The sequence below is a fragment of the Myzus persicae genome, unplaced genomic scaffold (genome assembly GCF_001856785.1).
Source record: "Myzus persicae strain clone G006 unplaced genomic scaffold, MPER_G0061.0, whole genome shotgun sequence".
NCBI classification, from domain to species: Eukaryota; Metazoa; Arthropoda; class Insecta; order Hemiptera; family Aphididae; genus Myzus; species Myzus persicae.
In genome coordinates, this window is record NW_019103155.1 from 112,929 (window position 1) to 136,557 (window position 23,629).

At 30.9% G+C, this 23,629-nt stretch overlaps 1 protein-coding gene across 1 annotated transcript in view; it reads right to left on the reverse strand.

The window, feature by feature from the left end:
* LOC111033872 (basic-leucine zipper transcription factor A-like) overlaps window positions 1–23,629 on the reverse strand; it is a 55,798-nt gene that overhangs the window by 6,571 nt on the left and 25,598 nt on the right. The window contains exons 3-4 of the mRNA XM_022314807.1: window positions 12,172–12,239; window positions 8,706–8,829 (exon numbers count right to left, since the gene is read on the reverse strand). Coding sequence (XP_022170499.1) covers window positions 8,706–8,829; window positions 12,172–12,239 — 192 coding nt within the window. The remainder of the gene's footprint in view (window positions 1–8,705; window positions 8,830–12,171; window positions 12,240–23,629) is intronic.

The window sequence follows — 23,629 nt, forward strand, 5'->3', positions numbered from 1 at the left end:
TCTTTTCGGATTTGATTGTTTTACTTGACAATTACTGCATAAACCTAAATATGCCATAACTGCCTCCGTTGTCACATTACAATATTTTGTTTTTAACACAGCCATCATCCTATTTCTACCACCATGACCTACTGCTAAATGTGCTGTATGGATGACTTCAAACAACTCGTCTACTGTGACGTAATATAAAACGTCAGATTCATTATCAACTATAGGCTTAATCAATTTTTCTTTTCCCCCAATTGACACAACATCATATTTACGTATAAGTCTATTATTCGTTACCGTTTTTTTAAGTGTTCCAATTTTTAATTCTTTTATTTTTTGGATTTTGTTGTTGTACTCTTCAGAACTAAAATAAAATATGTTGTCGTCTCTCTTTTTACTGCTAATAATTTTGTCGATTTCTGCTCTAAATTTGTTCTCCATAATTATTAAATAAAACTAACACTATAATTGAATCTAACTCTTAGTACACTTTGTTCACTGGTGACACAAATTTTTACAAATAATATTATAAAACACACACTCGTCGCATATACAACTCGCTATAATATTCCCGTAGATACTAACTAATAAACTAATAGATTATCTCATATTATTACTCGGGTTATCGACGTTATTGCTTGTTGGGATTTTCGTTTATCTATCTACTTCCGTCATGATATTTTTAACTAACGAAGCTTATTTGGCACCTACACGCTTATCGCTGTTCGTTCACACCGACATAAAAGTATTGAACATCATTCTCCAACTAAACTGGTGATTGACGACAATAACCGGGGAATGTCTGTATTTACAACATTTACCAATTTTTAGGTAAATGATGTCATTTACCGGGGAATGACGTCTTTTACCACGTTTACATCTTTCACCGTAACATATACACTAATATACGATCGGGTTGGAATAGTAGTAAGAAACTAATATAAGAAGATCGTTCGACAATAATACGATATCGCTTGGTTGTTATTTTCATTTTCATTTTTTCGATGATGATAATAATAGTGTATAATAGTGTATTGTGTAGGTTTTATACACGCTAGCTAGGTGGTAACCGAATACCCAAAGACAATGCGGTACATGGATTACGGAAGAGTATTAACTTACTTATACGAGTAGGCAGTCGAGTTAACATAAAAATCATAGTTTTGAAAAATATGGTTATCTAATATAGGTATCTTGGATTACAAAACGTGTTGTACGAGTGTCGAGTAGTGTACTGTGCAGTTAACGACAAAATAATACATTGCGAAATGGAAATCGTATTTCATCTAGTTGTATATGAAATATTGTATATGATAAGGGGACAATTTAAAACCCCTGTAGGATTATTATTTTCTAAATTACTATAAAATAACCGAAATGTTTTCTAAAAGTGATAGGCTGCTTAGTTTTTAAAATTGTAATATATATAGCCAAGTAATGTCTGGTATAACATGTGTTCATAAAGTACTAAACTATTTTATCCGATTTAAAATCGATATAAATACATAATATAGATATAGTTATTGAAGAGGTGCGTTATGTAATACGAAACTCACTTAACTAACTCAAAGGCGTAAATTAACTGTGGATTATAATTATTTATTACCACAATTGAAGTTCAAATGTAGAAATCACAAAATACTTTCTGTAGGTAAAAATGTGTACGAATCTATAATATTGGAAAGTGAAATAAAAGCATTATATTTTCATATTTTAAGATTTACGGTTTTTACCATTTTATTTCTTTTACACATAATATATAGTATATAGGTCATTTTTCATGAGAAAGTGATGTTGACAACAGCCGGATTGTAATGGATAATTTATAAAAATAAATATTACAAGAATATGATTTATAGTTGAAGAACAATAATAAGTTAATGAATAATATAGATTTAACAGAATCATGAAAATATAATGGAAAATTATTATGTTTAAAACTATATTAACAAATAATGATGATTTTTAAAGCATAAATATTTATATTATAATTTATACCTATTATTATTAATTTTTACTATTCAAAAAAATTACAATATTTTGTACTTAATTAACACATAATACTGTAAAATTATTTTTTTAAGTGTGTAAGCACAACTAGTTAGATAATACTATTAACTATATAGTACCTACCTACTCCACTATACGTACTACTAAGAATAATAATTTTGGGAATAAACACTACACAGTATGAGAAAGTCAGTCGTAAAAAGTTGTTATTTATTTATTTACGTGCATCAATTATCTAGCATTAATAATACTTTTAATAGAACAATTAAGAATCTACTAAAATTGTCCGATATAATTATTATTTGTAAGATAGTATTCTACAGCACTTGAAAATGTATATATTAATATTATGTGCTTTATAATCGTAAAATATGCTTTAAAAATTATAAAATAACAAAAAAAACAGCAAAAATAAATAATTATTAGAAGATACCAGGTAATACAAAATATTTGTTATGACTGCAAACCATACTGTAATTATTATTCTATGCTACAAATACGAAAATTCAAACGATAAGGACAAGGTAAATAAGTAGCTGGCTGAAAAATGCACGATACCTATGGGATTCTGCTATATATATTTTTTTAGTATTTTATAAAAAAATATATGCAAATAGTAAGCTACCTATTAAATCCATTCCCCGATTATTATGACATTATTATGTATTAGTTATACTTGTAATTTATCAATAACGACTACGCCCTTATTACAAGGGCGTCGTTATTGTCTGGCAGAATGTGTCTGTATGTATTATGTCCTATGTTATATTGTCACACTCTCACATTAATTATTAAAATATTAAAATATTTTTTTATTGTGTACCAGTTTATCACTGAAATTACTGTCGGTCTTTTGGCAATGCTGTTTTTTTGATATAAATCATTTTCGGAAATATTTCATTAATAAATTACCATGATACTTTGTATTTCATCTGACAGAAAATAGTTATAATGATGCATTAACCTAATCATATACAGCAGTTTAATGATACTTAAAAAATTGCATTAATCAAACTAATCAATTAAATGATTATTTCGTCTGGGTAAATTATTTATTTAGTTATAAATAAAGTACTGTAATGTATTAATATCAATAAAATATTATATATAATGTTATAATACCATCAATATCATATTTATTCATGCTATAATAGCTACTTGGTTGTTTGATTGCCAAAACAAGTTCCATGAAACGAATTTTTACTATGCGTTTATGTGTAAGTAACTAATAGCTACTAAGTATCGCAACCGGCTTTACTAAGTAGACAAAATATAATCATTAACAAATATAAAATTCGTATTAAATTCTTCAAAATAAATGTTTACCTCAATATTTAAGGAGTTTTGAACACAATATGTATTTAGTTAATTATTTAAAAACATACAATAAATAAAAAATTTGAAAAAATTACGAATTTTATTGAAATAGGTAATTAGAACAACGCAATATTATTCGTATTTAATAAAATATAATATGTATCTTACTATTATGGGCTGCAAACCATATCATCAATCTCATAAAGTAGAGCACAACGCTAAACTTCTTATACGCAACACCATAATTTTATTTAAAAAGGATGGCACACCCCTCAATGTAATTAATCCATGAAAATGGTTTTGAGTGGGATAAACTTACAGAGATAATATTCATTGTCACCTTACCAAATTTTTATTGTACACATAGGGGAGTAAGTTGCGTTTTTGATAATTTAAAGAAAATACAAACTATATATTATTGAGTATTGATATCAAAAAAATTAAAAATTAAAACGCAGCAAAATATCTTTCTGTGTATAGTGTGCAAATGTTGTAAATCTACTGGAAATAATGTAGGTACTCATAATAGTTTATCGGTCGTGAAATTGTTTTTCTAATATGTCCCATTATTATACAATAACCATTTTTGTTACTGACTTGGAACCACTTTTAAAATATTCCACATTTTAATCCTTCTCACAATTGCATTAAAATTGCCTATACTAAGCCCCTTAAATAGTGGTTGAGTGTGAAACGAGATCATGAATTTTTATTAATTCCAACCTGTCCGAAAGTAAAGAAATATGTAAAGTCTTATAAATTAGTATCTAGTTAGTGATATATTATGTTATATTCTGCAATGCAATTATATTTGGACGTATATGTGGGCAGTGAATAATTTATATGACAAATATATTGTTTCCACCTATCCGCATAATCGTATCGTGTATTCGTAAATAACTGATAGAAACGACTTTAACGACTTCAACACGAAGTGTGTATAAAAAAAGTGAATCTAGAAAATAGTATTAGGGTAGGGCAAATGATAAATATGAAAGCAAATTCTAATTTCAAAATAAGTTTTTATTTAAATTGTGTTAGGTATGTCAGTTTTTGCCTGACTTGTTGTTTTATCTATGTGTATAACATTTTCTCTTAGAGCATAGGAACTTAACGAAATTGTCAAGGTAATGTTTTTGTTTTCTATGAATTGCAAGTTAAGTTATATATTAATTTCATGACATACGAAGTTGCCGGCGACCCTTTAAAAATGTTTACTAGAGTCTAGAACCTAATACTAGGATTAAAAACAGGAGCATCAGTTTGAGATTTTAATCAACGTAAATCACTACTGATAATTTTATACTTAACCAAAAGGTATTTTGTAATACATGTATCTTCGGTACATTGATTGTTATGTGAACATATTTTGAAAATCTCATTATTACACCTGCTAGGCGTATACAGATTTAAATCAAACCTATGAAGTTTTCACTGTAAAAAACATGGAAACCCATGAATAAAAAACAATAACAAGTGCATATTTTCGTGTTTACGTAGTGCATAACTTTTAAACGAATAATATACAAACAGCAGTATGTTGAGCGTTAAAGTTCGAGACCCAGTTAAGGACGACGTAACCTGTTATACGTGGAAATACATTTCTGGTTAACACACGTTTCTGCAGCAGTGGTCCGCCACGTGGTTGCGCCATTTGAACCGTCTCGAGGGGGTATACGCTAATTATTAATTGAATAATATATATTATATTTTTAACTCGGGCGGTAATTATAAATACCTGACGTGCGTAACAACATTATATTATACCTACGTCGGTGGTTTGGACTTTGCCGGGGGAGTCGTGAGCTTATAACATTATACCTATTATATGCACGCGGTAGGTACATAATACTATATACCTATTATACGTATATATAGGTACATATTATTGTAAAGCAGCGCTTGTGCATTAGGTATATACCATAATACCTATAATACCTATAAGATTCGATACCGCGGCGTAATGGCGTGCGCAGGTCTCGCGGGGTTATGCAACTCGCCCGGTCCAATGGTCGTTGTTATAACCTTGTTAAGAATGTCTGTAATTTATAATATATTATGTCCCGATCGCAAAACTGGTCCACCGACTGGCGTGCGCGCATAAGCTCCGGCATGATTATATTATATTATTATTATTATGTTTGTATATACGGTTTATTATTATTTATTTTTTCGCATTTCACTCCCACAATCCGTGTTTAGCCTACTTTGTGATTAATTATTATCAAAATGCTTCGGGTCGACGAGCTACAACTGACAAAACACCGTATAAGGCGGTCGACTCGATGCACACTTTAGGCATATACGATATACTATATAGATTGTATGAGGTATCTGAGTAAGATTATACATAATATATATATATATATATATATAAGTTACACGTTATAAGTGTGTATCGAGAGTGAAAAAACGAAAAACCTCTCAACGGTCACTGTATAGTGCAATTAACTACATTAATAACCAGCAAACAAAATGTGGGTTTTTTCTTTATTTATTTAAAAACTGGTTCAAAACTCAGCTGTTACGATTTATATTTCGACATTTTTTTTAGTGATTAATAATTATCCAATACCTACGCTATTCATTAAAAAAACGCTAAGCGCAATAATATTACTTCCTCATCGCCTACTATATAATAATGATACCTACATACCTTGTATTATATTATAATATTATTCTGAGAGTTTTCGTAGGTACATACAGTACATACAGTACCTACCCCATATATGTTGTAACTTAAATTTTTCAAGTGATTTATGTCAGTATTGGTGCTGGGATTTTTATATTATTACGTCTTGTCTAGCTGCTTAAGGTGACTGCTCAAAGGTGTAACTTTTATGATCAAGATATTTTACACAAGCATTAAGAATTCTAATGGTACTTGATAGGTTATTGGTGCTAAGAACTATCATTAAGTGATCTCCCTACTTCAAAATGTTGATAGTTAAAGTTCAAATAAAAATAATAATGAAGATAAACATTTATAGTTTATATCCTAACATATTATACAACGAATAACGACAAGTGTATTAAAAATATAAATAAATATATATACCTAAACATTTTAACGCATCTAAAAAACTAAGTATTTTGTATTTTTTTTTTAAATTTGCATATACGCCCCAACTTCTATGGTTATCGGCGTTTATGAAATACATATTATTTTGTATTTTATTTAGTTGACTTATACATTGATTTCATAATTGTTTTTTAAATATGTGAATTTGAAAAAAATACTTTATAAATATACAAAATATTCAATGAAATTTGTATGTTTGCGAAATGTATTGTAAAGTACAATATTAATTACTAAAAGTTTTTGTCTGAATATGAGAACTGAACACCATACATATTTAGGTATAAGAATTTATTATGAGTCGTTGAGTTTACCTGGACTACTTTTAAAATGTATATCGAAAGCACTTAACTCACAGATTTCCGCATTGTTTTGATACAGTTACGCAATGAAGCTAGGTTTACGACCTTAATGTCTAAAAATGCTAGTTATCGAAGTTATACTATTTAATAATTAATATTGAATAGTTTTCAAACCAGCTATACTTACATTAATCGTCAACATTTCAACAAGTTACTGTTGTATAATAGGCAATTAAATTGATAGACAAATAATTTGAGGCAATTCGTATCAAAATATTACGACGAAAACGTATCGTTAAGATTTCTCAGAAACAATATAATATACATTCCAATATGTCGTATTTATATACTACATTATATTGCCATATTTAGATTAACCTGGCACAATTTTTTTTCCCGTAAGGATTCGGAGCGTTTAAAAACAAACATTTTACAAGTCATACTACCACTTATACATACCTAATGGCGTATATTGTATGGTATAGTATTATTGAGTGTAATAATATGTAAGTGGGTACACACACACATACCGCACGTAACGATATAGTATATTATATATTTATATGTATATTGTAAATCACTGTCGAGTCAGAAATCGTACACGTAGCGCGACTTAAGAAACAGCGCAGGATACGACTCGATCGTGTGTTATTAGATGACGAACACTATATACAAAAAAATAAATGTACTGTATAAACGTACATCCATAGTGTTTAGCATTTTAACGTACCTATAAGTATATCCGTGACCTTTTCGACCGCCGCCGCCGTTGTATAGATGTATTATAATTTATAGATGTATTATACCTGGGTATAAAATACACACACACACACACGTGGAAAAACGGCGGCGGCGTTTATACACGCGTATTTAGTGCTTTTCGCGGATAAAATGGGAATTGCGTAATATCATTATGAGAGTATGATAAAATAATAGTATACTATATGGCGAGTGTTATAGTTGTTCTATACCATTGTGTGTACGAAGCGCGGAATGTGTTGCACGCGAACACATTGCTAACGAAACGCACGCGATTTACCTGTAAATGTATATATATATACGATACCCATATATATATATATATCTACCTCACTTGTATATATATATACGCGCATGCGAAGAAGATCCTATCCATTATATAGACTCGGAGAGACCGCGTACAGATATATTGAGTAGTGTAAGAGCCCACCGCCGATATTCGCAGTCGCGGAGCTTTTTATCGAGACGTATAATTGTGTCGATCGTCGTCGCCTTGGACGTTATATATATTAGGTATATTATATAAGTACGCGCCTACAGGGTGTATCGGGAACATCGCAGGATTTTACACACTGACGGAATCACGTTTGAACACACATTTCACCGCGATACACCCTGCTTGTACAATATAATATTATTGTAATATCTGTTTTTATCGTTGTACACGTGGATGTACCCATACGTATAATTGTATATAGATCCAGCCGACGGGGGATTGCGTATCGCGGTACGCGTACCTATGCTATTATATTATAATATTATGCTCGCAGTTTATAAACAATGTTATTATAATATAATATAATATGCGTACATGATAGTATGATACATACATAATATTATTATATGGCATTACCCTGCAGTGCCCGCGCCCTGCACCGATAAATATATATATTATTTGCGAGTTCAGGTACACCCATGTATAACATATTATATATATATATATCTATGGAGCATTAGGCGCATGTAAAAAGCGCTTATAATAATAGATTACATGTAGAATACCTATATGTGAGCGAAAAAATAAAGTAAACTTCTGCGGCAGCCGGAGTTGCAGGCAATAACGCGGACTAAATCTGTGTGGTGGTTATTTTTTTTTTTTTATGTAAATCACGATAACTGGATTGCTCCGGTTATACAACCGAGTGGCGGCTGCAATAGCCGACCGACACGCGTGTCGGAAGAAAGTTGTCTCTGCGAAGCGAAAAATCTAATCGGGTTGGGTTCTGTTTTTGTTTGTATTTCCCTCTTACCTTTTTGGCCAATGGTGCAAACATGAAACATTTGACAGCCGGTCTCCACGTCCGCGTAATAACCTCCGATGACTTTGCCGTCGCATGAGAAATTCGTGTCCGGTAAATTGTCAAAGTCCAAATACTGAAAACGTACAATATGACATTAATAAACGACGTTTGACGACAAAACTATAATATATGCTACAGTTTTGAGCTTAGACTAGATGCGACGAATTTTAATCGGTACCACATAAATTTTGAAAAATTTTGTTTGCAATTAAAAGTAGATATTTTTATAATAGCCATTTTAAATTTAAGTTTTTTGTAAATGTAAAATAAACTTATGTTACACCGAAAAATGTGCTTAATCATGTGGATAAAGTTATAACTGTAAGTAACAAGAAATCCCTATAGGGATTATTGATAACTGATTTTAAATGTGATATTCTCTTTGTCCTTTGATCATCACTTTTATGACTGGACATCCTATATGTATCCCATAAACTGTATAATATATTAATATTGTCTATTATTTCAGAAGTGTAAGTGATTTTTCTATTAAAAGTAAAACAAATTCTCACCAACATCATGTTTCTATATTTTATAGTCAAATATTTGAAATATTCAAATAAAATTTAAAAATAATGGATTTATACAAGTTGTGTTGAAAAATTATGTCGAAATAATGGAACGGAATGTTGGAATAAGGGATGACAGAACCATTTTAAACCAGATAGCTAATTTCGCATTCACAATTATTTCAAGTTTACCAATAAGTTTTACGGGTATATATGTTGTAAGATTTATATGATAAATAATAATTTTATTGACGACAACTCAACTATTTATTGTATTAGCCAAGCGACAATTATGAAAAGTAGAGATATACAAATAAATAATAATAATTAAATCGAAAAATGTTTATTTATATTTTAGATTTAGGTCAAGTCAATATTTCATTAAAATTGGTAGGTTTATAAGTAACTGTATAGTTATACGCTGATTATACTTGTATTGGACAAATATTTGGTGAATACATATTATTATACTCGTATAATACATACTATTATATAATAACTATATAAGATGTAATGAATTTATATTTTATATAATAACCATTAATTAGCTTTATGTTTATATTGAAATATTTATCGGTAAATATTATAATAGCGTGTATACAAAATACAACCATACACAGTTAGAATAAATTAGTGTATGATTAAATATAGGTACATCCTACATATTAGTATATTACTAAGTTAAAAAGTAAATATCATGTTTATTTTACATTAAAAAATACCTAACGTCAAAGGTTACAAAAATAATTGGTATTTTTTATTGTATGTTGTTTTTCACTTACTACAGTTTCGTAGAACATTTTATTTAATACGTAATTTGTTGTCTTTTCTGTATTTTTAATTTAAAATGCATCTTGTGTATGACAGTGAAATCAAGCTCAGTAGATACATTTACAAGAATACAAATTATGTTTATTCAAAATGTATTTTTAAATTATATAATACAATTATTAATTATTAAAGGAAATACATTATAAACAATATTATATTGTATTTAGTAGAAATATAAGTATTATTAAATAGTATAATACACAGTTGATGTTTCATTGATTATTTTCTTGTATATCGCTTACTTTTCGAGTGACCGCATATTATTTATTATTTATTGAACCAATCCGGTACCTAATGTTTTTGAAATTGTTTTAAAAGATGTTACATATGTTATGGCGACGCATGGATGTGAAAAAAATATTCAAAACAAATACATTGGTGTCTAATAGGCGAAAATAAACGAAGTGTACCAATACAGATAAACTACACATGTCATTTTATAACCAGTTAAGAAACTGAGTCCTATACGTATCTATAATACTATAGGTAGTTATTTTTAACCTTAACTTATACATTATATATATATATATATATGTGTATGTATACTACAAATCAATATACCAAGCGAACTGAATTTGTAATGAATATATCAGCATAATAATTTAAAAGTCAGTCGCAACTGCCAAGGATATCGCATATTGTAATTTTTTTTTAAAACACACACACACAGTAATACTAATTTTCAGATACTTTCTCCGCGAGGTCTAGTTAATCGTATATGTCATCATATAATATATACACATTTATCTATTTAACATGTTTATGAGATTATTTAAAAATTAAAAACGTGGAAAAACAACCAGACCGTTTCGGTTAAAGTGCGTTCACAAATTAGATTTTCCAATTGATAATTAATTTTCGATATAATTCGTTACGTCAATAATATCTGCAGTATTATATGCATACTATTATTATTATCCTGTGTAATGTGTACCTGCAGGCTATTATACCTAATATCTATTACCCATATAGCCGTTTTTTACATAGTTTTATTTTTCGCATTTATAACACATGTGTTCGCATATTATTATACATAATTTTATAATATATAGGATATTAAAACAGTAAACACTTGAATCTCAAAAAAAATAGAACATTGTTTTACATTTTTCGTGTTATTTTCTAAGTTTAGATGAACGAAGTGGAGTGGCCTGTGCTAGGTTGGTACTGCAGTTTATTCTGTACTGACTGGCGACTGCTCTGTACTGTGCTGTACTACAATAATGTACTGACTGTGCTGTAAGTACTGGATTATTCCCAATACCTGTGTAGGCATGTAGCCCGAATAACGTCGATATACTACTTATCGAAACATTAAATACTTTTAACTACTTAACTAATGGTTACGAAATTCTCAGAATAATATTTTACATGGGATTATGAAACTGGATGTTGTTATTTAAAAAATAAAAACTTAAAAAATGTTCAAAAACTTTAATATTTTTCGAGAAAATGAGTGTTAACAGTTAAAACAACCACCCAGTATACATTATATATATATATATTATAATAAATTATGAACGCAAAATTACTAGCGATTGTGTATATATATATATGTATAGTGTATACGATTATCCGTCATCTTAAACACCGGCAACAATCACCTCGATGTTCTAAGCGTTCGTTATGTGAGCACATAATATAATAATTATATTATATATGTGTTATGACTTATGGATATAATAGCTGGTACCTCTTAGTGCACCTATAGGTAACTATACCGCGGTTCTTCGAGCGTGTCCGAGTTATGTAATTTAGTCAAAACAATCACACATGCTAGAATAGATGCCTATACAGAACTGCTGTTTGGGCGTCGGGCGCAAATAATCACTACCTATGTAATATAGGAACCTATTATTGTGCACAATAATATGTCATTATTCATATTTCAGGTATTACTGCACACTCGGGTGGGGTGTATTTTCATAAAGTCACACTCGGTTGTTTCGCCCCACGATCTATATTATCGAATATATTGAGTCGTTAGAAACTTCAGCGCTCCGGCATACACCACAAATCGCATATATTATGCATAAAAGATATAGTATTATATTAATAATTTAATGTATACTTACTCCGGGTTGCACGGCGAAAGTGTAAATATTGGCGGCATTCCACCAGCAATTGCAGTTCCACAGCGCGGCTGAAAATAAAAAAATACACAATATAATAAGACGTTATTAAATTAATGAAAAACGTGATGTTCGAACACAATAATATATATATTGGGCAGTTGTACAATGCGCCACGCGAGTACAATATATTAATAATATATACATAGGTACATAATAGGTATGTGTAGTGTGTACCTATACCTATGTATATACCTATATTACGCGTCTTGCGGGGAGCGAATCTATCGAATTCGTTTGACCGATGTAGTTTATGAAATAAAAAATAATAATAAGTACCTATGTGTATACGGAGTTACAACATAATTAACGGTTTTTTTCCTCATTAAAAAAATTAATGTATAAATATAACGACGCCCGACTGTTATTATTATACGTATACATTGTACGCATATCGTATAGGTCTATCTCGAACGATTTACGTAATATAGGCCGTATATTATAGTTTAGGTATAAAGCCATAAAGAAATTCGGTGGGACTCGTCGTTTTTACGGTTGTTATTATATATAGTACTGTCATATTATTATGCAGTTCTCACTAGGATAATTATAATATCTGCAGCTGGGGCTAAATCATTTCAAAAAATTCGAATTCGAGTGTATTTTAACGACGTGCTAACTGCAGGTGCTACTACCGAGATGTCTGGTCATATTATATAACTCTGGTAATCATGTTACTGTAGTATAATATTGTTATCGTATAGATATACTACGGAAACACCTACACACACACAAAATATATGTATACCTACCTACTTATTACTTATATATTATATATAGGTACTGCTGCAGTCGATTTATCGTATCGCGATGAAATCATCTTTTATGTTGCAGTGCACCGCAGTCACCTTTTACATCGGATAGTCGTATATTATATTAAATTATGTATAATTAATTGGGACGTATATTATGCTATAATGTATAGAAACAGTCAGAAATCATATACCCGAGCCCGAGGGGTATTGTGCACAAGAATATTGGAGAAAAGATAATGATATTTTGTGGGATAAAAAAAAAGGTCTGTCGAGGATGCATACAGTGATAGTGTATAATATTATACTGTGCCTGCAGTGTGTAGTATATGAGCGTATATACTGCATAATGCGGTTGGCCAATAAAGTTGTGAAAAAAAAAAAAAAATAATAAAAACTAAAAACAAAAAAAAAACGCCTTATTAAACCGATCTTTCATCCGTGGATATGCAGTGCGACCTCGGCAACCGAGCATGACCCCTCTTCTCGGCCAGCCCGCGGTGTCGAGACCTATGATCCGCCGAGGCTCGACGTGGTGTACCGTAATATAAGTCGTACAGTTCGAGTCTGTATACAAGAGTGCTGCAGTATAGGATAGAAAGAGTAAACAATCGCGGTCTGCAAGCCGGACGATGGGAAAGAGTGGCCGATGGTTTTTTTTTCAGAGTCGCGTCCCAGATAACGAAGTTAACATTTTTTTGGCCGCAATTCGCATCCCGTAGTTTCGGACGCACCGGTAATCCGCTGCAGGCTATACTGCACCGATTAAATATATATGATAATAATATTGCAGTATATCAGTGAAAAATATTCCTGAAAAATGACGGCGAAACGCTGACTTATGATGGTAGTTTGAGTGTGCATGACTGACGACTCATAGATTTATCGTTGAAAACGCAATAATTCCGATCGAAATTTTAAAATTCACTAACCACGATTCCCCCGTAAGCCCAAACATGCGCTTACACAACAGCTGTGATTGTGTGTTTGACAAAAAGTGTTGACATCGTAAATACTACCTTACATGTTATACAGTACTATATACATATACCAATATATTGCCTATTACGTTCCATGAAACAAAAACCAACAGAACGAAAAAAATAATTATTCAAAACGTTATACTTGTACATTATAATTTATGGTCAAAGCTTTTAAAAAATCTAGTAAATAATCGGCAAAAATTCCATATGTCTTTTAAATTACAATAATCATACGTGCCTATACAGCGATTTATTCAAAAAAATTAAATCGTGCGGTTAGTTATTTTAATATTATATAACTGTTAAAAGTCAAAATAAATATTCACGGGATACTTATAAATTACAATTGATAGAATGCAGATTTAAGATTCTTCAGACAATTCTCATTGTGTTCGTTTTTGAGTGCAAATTAGAATAATTATAATATTGAAAGTTTTTACATTAATCAAAATTAAATAAACCGTTTTTATTGTTTTCTATTATATTATTCATTGATCGTTAACATGTTTTTTATGGACAGTCACACGATGTCCTAAACAATACCAAAGTTGAATATTATTATTAAAACGGTTAGTCACATTATAGGTATCATAGAATTACTTTTCTGTTCATATAATACAATATATTAATAAAATAAATAAATCTACTTAGGCATTGTGTTATGCAAAATTGTCTGCTTGTTAGTTCACTTGATTACGATTCCTAGACCTAACCGCATAATATGTATTATGAAATGTTCACCTAAACCACAGTTATAACTGTAGGTATGTTTGATTTGTATAATATCCTTGATGAACTGCACACTACCATATAATATAAGATATCATTAAACGGTTTCTCAAGATATATCCAAATTTCAAACGACCTAAATTGTCACTTATCTTAACTTGTGGTTCATGTAAATCACATTTTACATAGGTATGTCACATTCATAAATTTATATATACTTGCTTGATTTTACAGACACGGTTTCACATTGATCCTCGTTAAACTCAGTCACATTTAAAGAAAACGATTTCACAATAATATAATATGAATACATTATATAATATTGTTGTCTTGATTTGAAATTAAAGACATTTTCGATAGCTAGTTTTTGAAATACCTTCCGAGTTCCGGTTAATTTATTCTCATCTCTATACAATCGTTTTCTTTATGCATAGTACGAATTTCGGTTGAATATATACGTATTTAATTGCTAATATTGTTTTGAATGTAACCGTTGCACCCCAACTTGTGTTATAATATTATATAGGTATTAAAGCTACCAATAATATAATACCAATCATTTTTCTATACTCATATACCTAGTATAAAAGTACCTTTTCAAAGGAGTCAAACAATCGAACCATAAGTAACCGCAAGAATGGAAAAGTGTATTTTATAGTTATAGATAGGTAACTGATATTGATGCGATATTTTGTGATCCTTAATAATAAATTAATAGGTACTTATATTATATAGGGGGATCTCATATACTCACCAAAATTGGAGTCATTTTGTCACATTATTTAATTGATTCGTTATCAATCACGCGGCGCGTGTTTGTTGCAATCCTCTCTTCTATCGAATTTGCCAATTCAATAATACAATAATAACAATAATTTGAACGTTTCAGTACCTACATATTATGTCTACCGCATACACAGTTGTCGTGCAGCTTCCCGACGGATCGGTGAAAAATTTTAATTGAATTTCTTTTTGTCGCCGTCTCCGAGTTACGTCTATAGCACTCCGCACATAATAATACACCCGCCATTCTTTAAATTTGAAATTGTTTTTTCCCTATTATTTTTTTTTTTTTATTATTATTATTTACGAATTTAATTTAAGATTGGTTTCGTTGCATACACTGTTCGTGGTGTATGGGTGTTATGTCGCAAACATCGTAAACACATAATATAATAATATATGTTACTTAAGCGACGGAATTTGCAGAAACCACAAATACAGACGAGACGACCACTGTATACTTAACGTCGTACAATACGTAAGATATGATGCGTGTGTGGGTGAAGTACCGCAGTACGGTTCGTATAAAGTGTAAACGAAGACAATGTTGACATTTTCAAGGTAACAAATAGCCACGATCCACGAATCTGAAATGTAAATCGTGAAGCACTTTGACGATGTCGAACACATGAAATACAGGGTGATTCACCAAGCATGCTCATCGCCCCCCTTTATATAAAATTATATAAAATAAAGTAAGAGTTGTTGACTATTCAGTTACCTGCTATTACCCAACCCACTGGTAGATCTTTTGAGAAATATTGGTCAATTGTATTATAAATTATAATTATACCAATATTGGTTGATCAGGTGTATGATGTAGTATTGCCAATAATTTATTTTGCTTAGATTTAATTACGCGTATAATGAAGCCTTCCTGGTAGCTATTTTCGGCATTATTTTTTTATTTTTCATTGTTTTATACAGATAAATTATGCATGTCCAAACTTTAGTTGTGTGCAAGTCTATACTATCTTGCACGTAGCTAGACATATAGGTGCTAACGGGTAGGCTACAGGCGTACATATCGTGTTGGGAATTTGGGAGAACTGTTTTATGAACAAAATATTAATATATTTTGAAATTAAACTGTTTTGACAATAAATTTCAAATGTATAAACGTGTACTTATAATAGTACATAACAGATCTTGTGATGTGCGCTTAACCATAGCATTACGTACATTATAATACCATATAATATAAGCGTTGAGTATTTCTATATACCTACATTTTACTCTCGGCCAGGAGAGCTATGTCGAGAAAATTGAAAACGATCATTGGCTAATTGTGAAATACCAAAATATATAGGTAGGTAAACTCGAGTAGACTAGATTCGGTAGATGATTTGTAGGAACATTAGATGGGGTCGCAAAGTGAAACTTTTAGTGATCTCCACCCAAAAAAGTGTACTTAAAAAAAGTCGCAAGAATTAAAATAAAAAAAACTATTGCGTCGTCCTGGGTTGTCTCAGCCATATGGCAAAAAAATTCTCCGCGTGCCGTCCGTCACGTCACACACACACGCACACACACACACGAAATATTATACAGGCTCGCGCCGACACGATTCTGTCATAATTATTATCGTTATCGTCGTCGTCTCGTTCGTCGTGTGTCGCTCTCCTCGCGTGACCAGCGCGCGCGCCCGCTTGCGATTGTAGCAATAGTTATCATTATTTATTATAATAATACATATGCATATATATATGTATTCTGTTGTTCGGTCGGACCCACCGTTCGAGCAGGACTACTATATTATAGTCTTATACTACCTACTTTGGTACTATAGTTGTAATACGCGGTAACAAACTTTAATATTGTAATGTCTTGTGCCAATGTATATATATAGTAGGTATGTTATATAACGTCCATGTTTAATTATAATTATACAGACAATCCGGTGTATGGTTCTCGATAAAAAGCATCCTAACCGAATGCCACAACTATCTCTGAGACGTACTCGATCCCGAAATGCAAAAAAATATCGATTCCTCACTTGAAACGATTCACGAACATAACAATTTATTATTCACTTTTTAAAATTAAATAATTTATTCAACAAAATTAAAAATTTAAATATATTTAAACTAAATGATAATTTTTCATCGTTTTTCTTTCTATTGTGTACTGCCATAGTGCCAGCACCACAAATTGTTAATATAACAATAGAATCAATGGTCTATGTTGTGAATGTTGTAAAAGATAAATAAAAAAAAATATTTACAGCATTATTTATCACCAGTTTGAGAGTTTCTATTTCAGAAATATTTTCCAAATAATTATATACACGAGGTTGGAGAGGACATGAGTAATTTACCCTGCTCGGCTATAAACCTCTATATAACATGTCTACGATTATCGAATAATAAATCACACGGCGCACTATATAATATAATATCAAAATACTATACTCACGCATATTCACAAGGTCGTGATAAGGAGAGAGGGAAGCAAAGAGGGCAAGTGCACTAGGTCACCAAATTAAAAGATACTACATTTATATTTTTGTAATTAATTTATTTAAAAATGTTTTTATATGAAATTCCATGACAAAAGAGATCAATAAAAATATATAGAATTCCCAATTCTACCAATATAATGGACATAATATAACCACCGGAGTGGTTTTAGCGTTTAGACGTTCATCATTCAAAAAGAAGACAACGGAGTATGGATTAATACGACCAAGAATATCAGTAAGACTCAAAAGATTAATTTATAAGAGAACATGTTTTTTGTTATTCATTTGCTTGCGAGATAAAAGTATAGTGTTGTATATATTTCATTTTTAGTATATTTTCTGTTAGGTTAAGGATAAAAATAGGTATTTAACTTCAGTACATCAATACCTCAATACAGAGAACGACAATAAAACTGTAAACGAAGGGTGGTGTGGTGAATATGACGTTTTTATTGAAAGCAATCGGATTGCTGATGACTGAGGAATTCCAGCTGTTTACAATACAATATTAGTATAGCATTGATTGCAATATAGTATCAAATCATATTAGTAGTAAACAAAATTATTATATTTCGTTAAATTGTATTCGTTTGAAAAACCCAATATCTGCAAATGTGTAATTGCGAATGTTGAGTTTGGTTCTTAGGATAGTAAGAGCCGCCAATCATGTGTTACAAGCAGTCAAATAATTGTATTTTACAATTGTTCATGCGAAAATGTACCAATATAAATTACGTAGTAATAACTATTAAGCAATGTATTCATAATCAGGAAGACAATTTTTTTGTTTGCAATATACCTTCTTAAGTCAAGACGCTTCTAATCAATAAAACAAGTAATTTTTGCAATTTTCTATTTTTTAAGAATAAACATGGGTACACATATTATGTCAGAACAAGAAATAAAGTCAATTAAATTGTTTTTTTTATTTATACAGAAATTAGTAAAAATAAGACGTATGATATAACATATTATTTTACTTTCGCGGTTTCGCCTTTTTGATCTTGCTGGGGTGCCTATATACAACTACTGTAGAAGTGTAGATTACGCTCATACAGATTGCAGCCCGGATGTTGTAATACTATTGTACATAGTAGCCTAGGTACTTGCACACTGTACAGTGTACCTACACACAATATTAATAAAAAGTAAAAACGTATATATATGTTATTGTATAATGGTTAGTATGAGGCGCCCATCATAATACACATCATACGTGCGGGATACTTATGATATTTTCTGCGTTTCGTACAATATTATATTATGATAATACCTTTCGCCGGTGAGATGACTTTTTCCCGTGCCGACCGGTTTTTCGTTGTTGCGACTCAATCAACGGACTCATATTATTATTATATTATTAGATTATCGCCGCCTCGGTAGGCATTAACGAGCGTGTCGCGCGGCAAACGTACCTACAATACGACGGTAATAATAATAATAAAAAATAAGTGTGTTTGCGGCCTACGCGTGGTGCGATTTTTTACGATCACACATATAGGTACATTATAATATAATATCGTAACGGGGCGTTTGAAATAAAAAATGAAATAACACGGTTAAATCTCTATATTAATAGATAAGATCGCGTGTTGATCGACTGTACATGTATTATTATTATTATAAACCTTGTGTGTGTGTGTGTGTGTGTGTGTGTGTTTGGGTGCCGTTAGCGACCGTGACCTACGCCAACTATGTAGAGTTTCGAAAATTGTGTTGCTTATCAATGGAATATTGATGGAAGACCCGATAGGCACAATCAGTGGCGTGCCTAGAAATTTTTGTCGGGGGGGGGGGAGTTCTATCTCCAGACCTAGCCTAATAAAGTTCCACATATATATTATATTATGGTCAACTTATATTAATAATTATTGTTATCCCCCCCCCCCCCATAGGCACGCCCCTGGGCACGATAATCGATGTTCGCTCGTACCCCTTGACCCATATCGTTTTATATTATGTGTATTATAGCTAACTGTATAGGTATATTATAATATATGAGCTTAGTGTAAACCCGTTGATGTTTAAACGTTTTCCAACTGCGACGCAGGGAATAATTATTAATTATATCGTATTCTTAATGGAAATAGTAATAAAAATGTGTGTTAGGTATGCATACGAACACCTCCCTGTAGTATGATTTTTGCAGACAATTTATCGTTTCTAAAAAGGGGTGGATAATTTAAATTCCTAAAAGTCTTAGCTGTACCAAATTGGTTTTGTCGACTACGATGAAGCAATTTAGCAATGTCACAAGTACCTATTATACTGATACTAAATAATATAGTAAATATGATATTATACGAGAACGGTGTACCCGGATGTGTTGTCTTCGTTTTACAAAAGTATACAACACAGCAAACTTGTGTTCAATTGAGTCCATTTTGTGTCGTTTTATTTCAATGGTAAAAATATAATGGCTTGGCTTGGTGAGGCGTGGTCGTACACTCAATCTGCGACAACGCTTTGAGCTAACAGCTAACGTCGTTGCTAACACTTGGATGGGTGACCACCCGGATTTTTAGCAACACATTCTTGCCCACACATACAAATTCGTGTTTCAAATCAACAATTTTCCCCTACAAACAGCTTATGGCCATACTTACTAGGCTTTAGATCAATTTTAAAAAAAAAGGTAAATTGAACTATAATTAATTTTAAGGATAAGAGTATAATAGTACATAGCCATTTATTAATATTTTAATTTTAAAGCGAGTAACGAGCATCTTCAAATTGTAATATTTAAAATATTATATAATACATGCTTATATAAGCTATAACTCGTTTTATAATTAAAATATCGATAACATCCTACGATATGCCCTAGATCAGTGGTCGCCAATGTCTTCCAACAAATGAGCTATTTTAAAAATGTCTAGTATCAAGTGATAGTACCAGTGACCACTATTTATTTAGGTTTTATTATTTATATTATTACGTGCAGCATAGTAATGAACTGCATGGTAATATTCTTCTTAAGTCTTTTATTATTTTTCCTTTGGAAAATCGTATTTTTTTAAAATTAATAAATACTTTACTTTGTATATAATAAGGGTATAAGTGTGTTTAAGATTACGAACCTGATTAACTGATATTCATATAAAATAAAAATGGTACAATAATTATACTATTAATATTATACTATAATTAGTTTTTAATAGAATCGCGATCCAGTGGCGAATCCACTAGATGATATTATTGTATTTAAATTAAATTATGGATTCGTGTCTACACTCAGTTGTTTAAGCGCTCTGAGCATAAGTACCAGCCGGTGTTACTAGCACCCCCGGATGAGTGACCATCCGGGATTTTAGCAACAATTCCTTGCCACACATACAAACACGTGTTCCAACTAACCGTTCACCCCCCCCCCCCTACAAACAGCTAATGTATTATGTTGATGGGCTTAAAATCAATAAAAAAATAAAATAATAATATTGGGTAATTCACTATACTATAATATTTAAATTAACAACAAGAAATAAATTCTTCTTTACGCAAATTGACTTATTGTACATTTGTAAGACGGAGACAACACTGGTGTGTAGCACTTATAAATAATAATATTAATACCCAGTAGTGTAGCCAGTGGAAGGGGGTTATTTGGGTGTTGAATGTTGTAACACCTCCCTCGGCCCTCAATCGTATATTCGTATTTATGCAGAAATATATTTGTTATACTAATATAAATTATGCTTCAGATTTCTAAAAATAAAATGTTATTGTATGGTTCTATTTCATATTTCATATTATATATTGATATGGAGATTGATTTTTACAATAACGCGTGTTAAGCACCTCATAATAGATACGTTTAAATCTAGAATTGAAACAACCCCTAAAAAAAATCTTGACTTCGTGCCTGCAATTGATAACAATATTTTTCTAGATAATAAAAAAAAGGCATTAAGCCATAAAATATAAAGCAATCATTTTTATCCGAATTTGTATTGTTGAGCTACAATTTAGTTTCCTCGCATACGTACATCGATATATCATTGTACCTAATTCTCGTGATCAAATAACCATAAAATTATATCTTCGTGAACTTAAACATAGAAATAAGTACACCGAGGCCATTATGTATAATGCGGTGATATATGATGTGAATGTATTTTAAATATTAAAGTTCAAACACCATGACTGACGTGATATATACTATATAGAGCTATTGTACCTGTAAAACTGCGATGTATATATACACTGCAGCCTACCCTTGTATATAATATATATATGAGTTAAATCGAATTAAAGTAATTACTGCAAATTAGTACGTTCAGTTAGAACGGTAGGTATCTACATATTATAGGCATATGCCCAATAATTATTATTTAAAATAATTAATAATATACAGAGGTTTCGATCATTTACGTTTTTACGCAATATATAATCCAGTTTGGTATCAATTGTTTTACCGTTGGAAAATCTTAACCCGACCTAAGCTGTTTCAGACTAATTTAATCTGGTGACTTCAAGGTGATTCAAAAAATGAACAATACAATTCGCGTGTTTCAAAGCGTGACTTTATCCAAGGGCGGCCTTAGAAGGAAAAAAGTACACATAATATACGAAAATATACACATTCTGTCTACCCCAGTTATAATTTTTACCCATACATTATGTACGATTTATGTAGGTACTGTCTTATTATGGTAAACAATAATTAAAATCGGAATCACATTACGATTGTTTGGAAACAAAACAAAAATAGTAAATTGTTATTAAACTTATCATTTAATCTGCTATTTTTTTTTTTTGTGGGCGTTTTTCGAGAACTTGCATATAGTATAGATAATGCAAATCGAAGTCAGTAGTCGTACGATTTTTTAATCTTACACAAAACCTTACAGCGCATAATATACTGCAGGTGGGCAAGTATAGGCTACTATCGTTAAATCGCATTATTAAAATGCGACGAAGGTCGTAAATAATACGGTTATTATTACAGTTCATACCTATTATTTATATCGTGGGTGCGTACATACTACGTTATGTATTATATTTTCTATTGACGATGTTTTTACTTTTTGTCTCACTATATTTCACATTATTATCAATATTTGTTAGATTTAATAATTCCAATAGCTATTTCCCGTAGGTATACAATAGATCGAATAAAATCAATTTTAATCCACACACACACACACACACACACAAATCTGTATTTTTTGTTATTATTATTGAAAACGATAATCGATATTTTGGGGACACCCACGTTACGTAAATCAAGGTTTGTGTTTACACAACTAATCATACAAGTAAACAAAAAATTGATTCTTTTTCGCCCGCCAAAGATAATATTATTATATAGTATGTACAACCCATATAGTATGTATTATGAACATTACCGCAATATTATACGAACTGACAATATAAATTGTACAATGAAATATCTATATTATTCGGTTCATATCTATGGGTAGGTATGTAATTGCATGTAAAGTAATGTCGTTTTCACGCCGTTCTTGTTCGCGTATTATCATCTGTTTAAAAAAAAAAAAATATATATATTTTTATTCTACTCGAATTTCGCATAAAAAGATACCTGTTGTACCTCTCATATATTATGTATATTTGTATAAGCTATGTATATTATAATACCTAACATATACTTTAATAATATAACACGCTATACGGGCCGAACCGGCTGTCGCGTACATATATGTAGCACTGTATAGTCTGTATTATAGTAA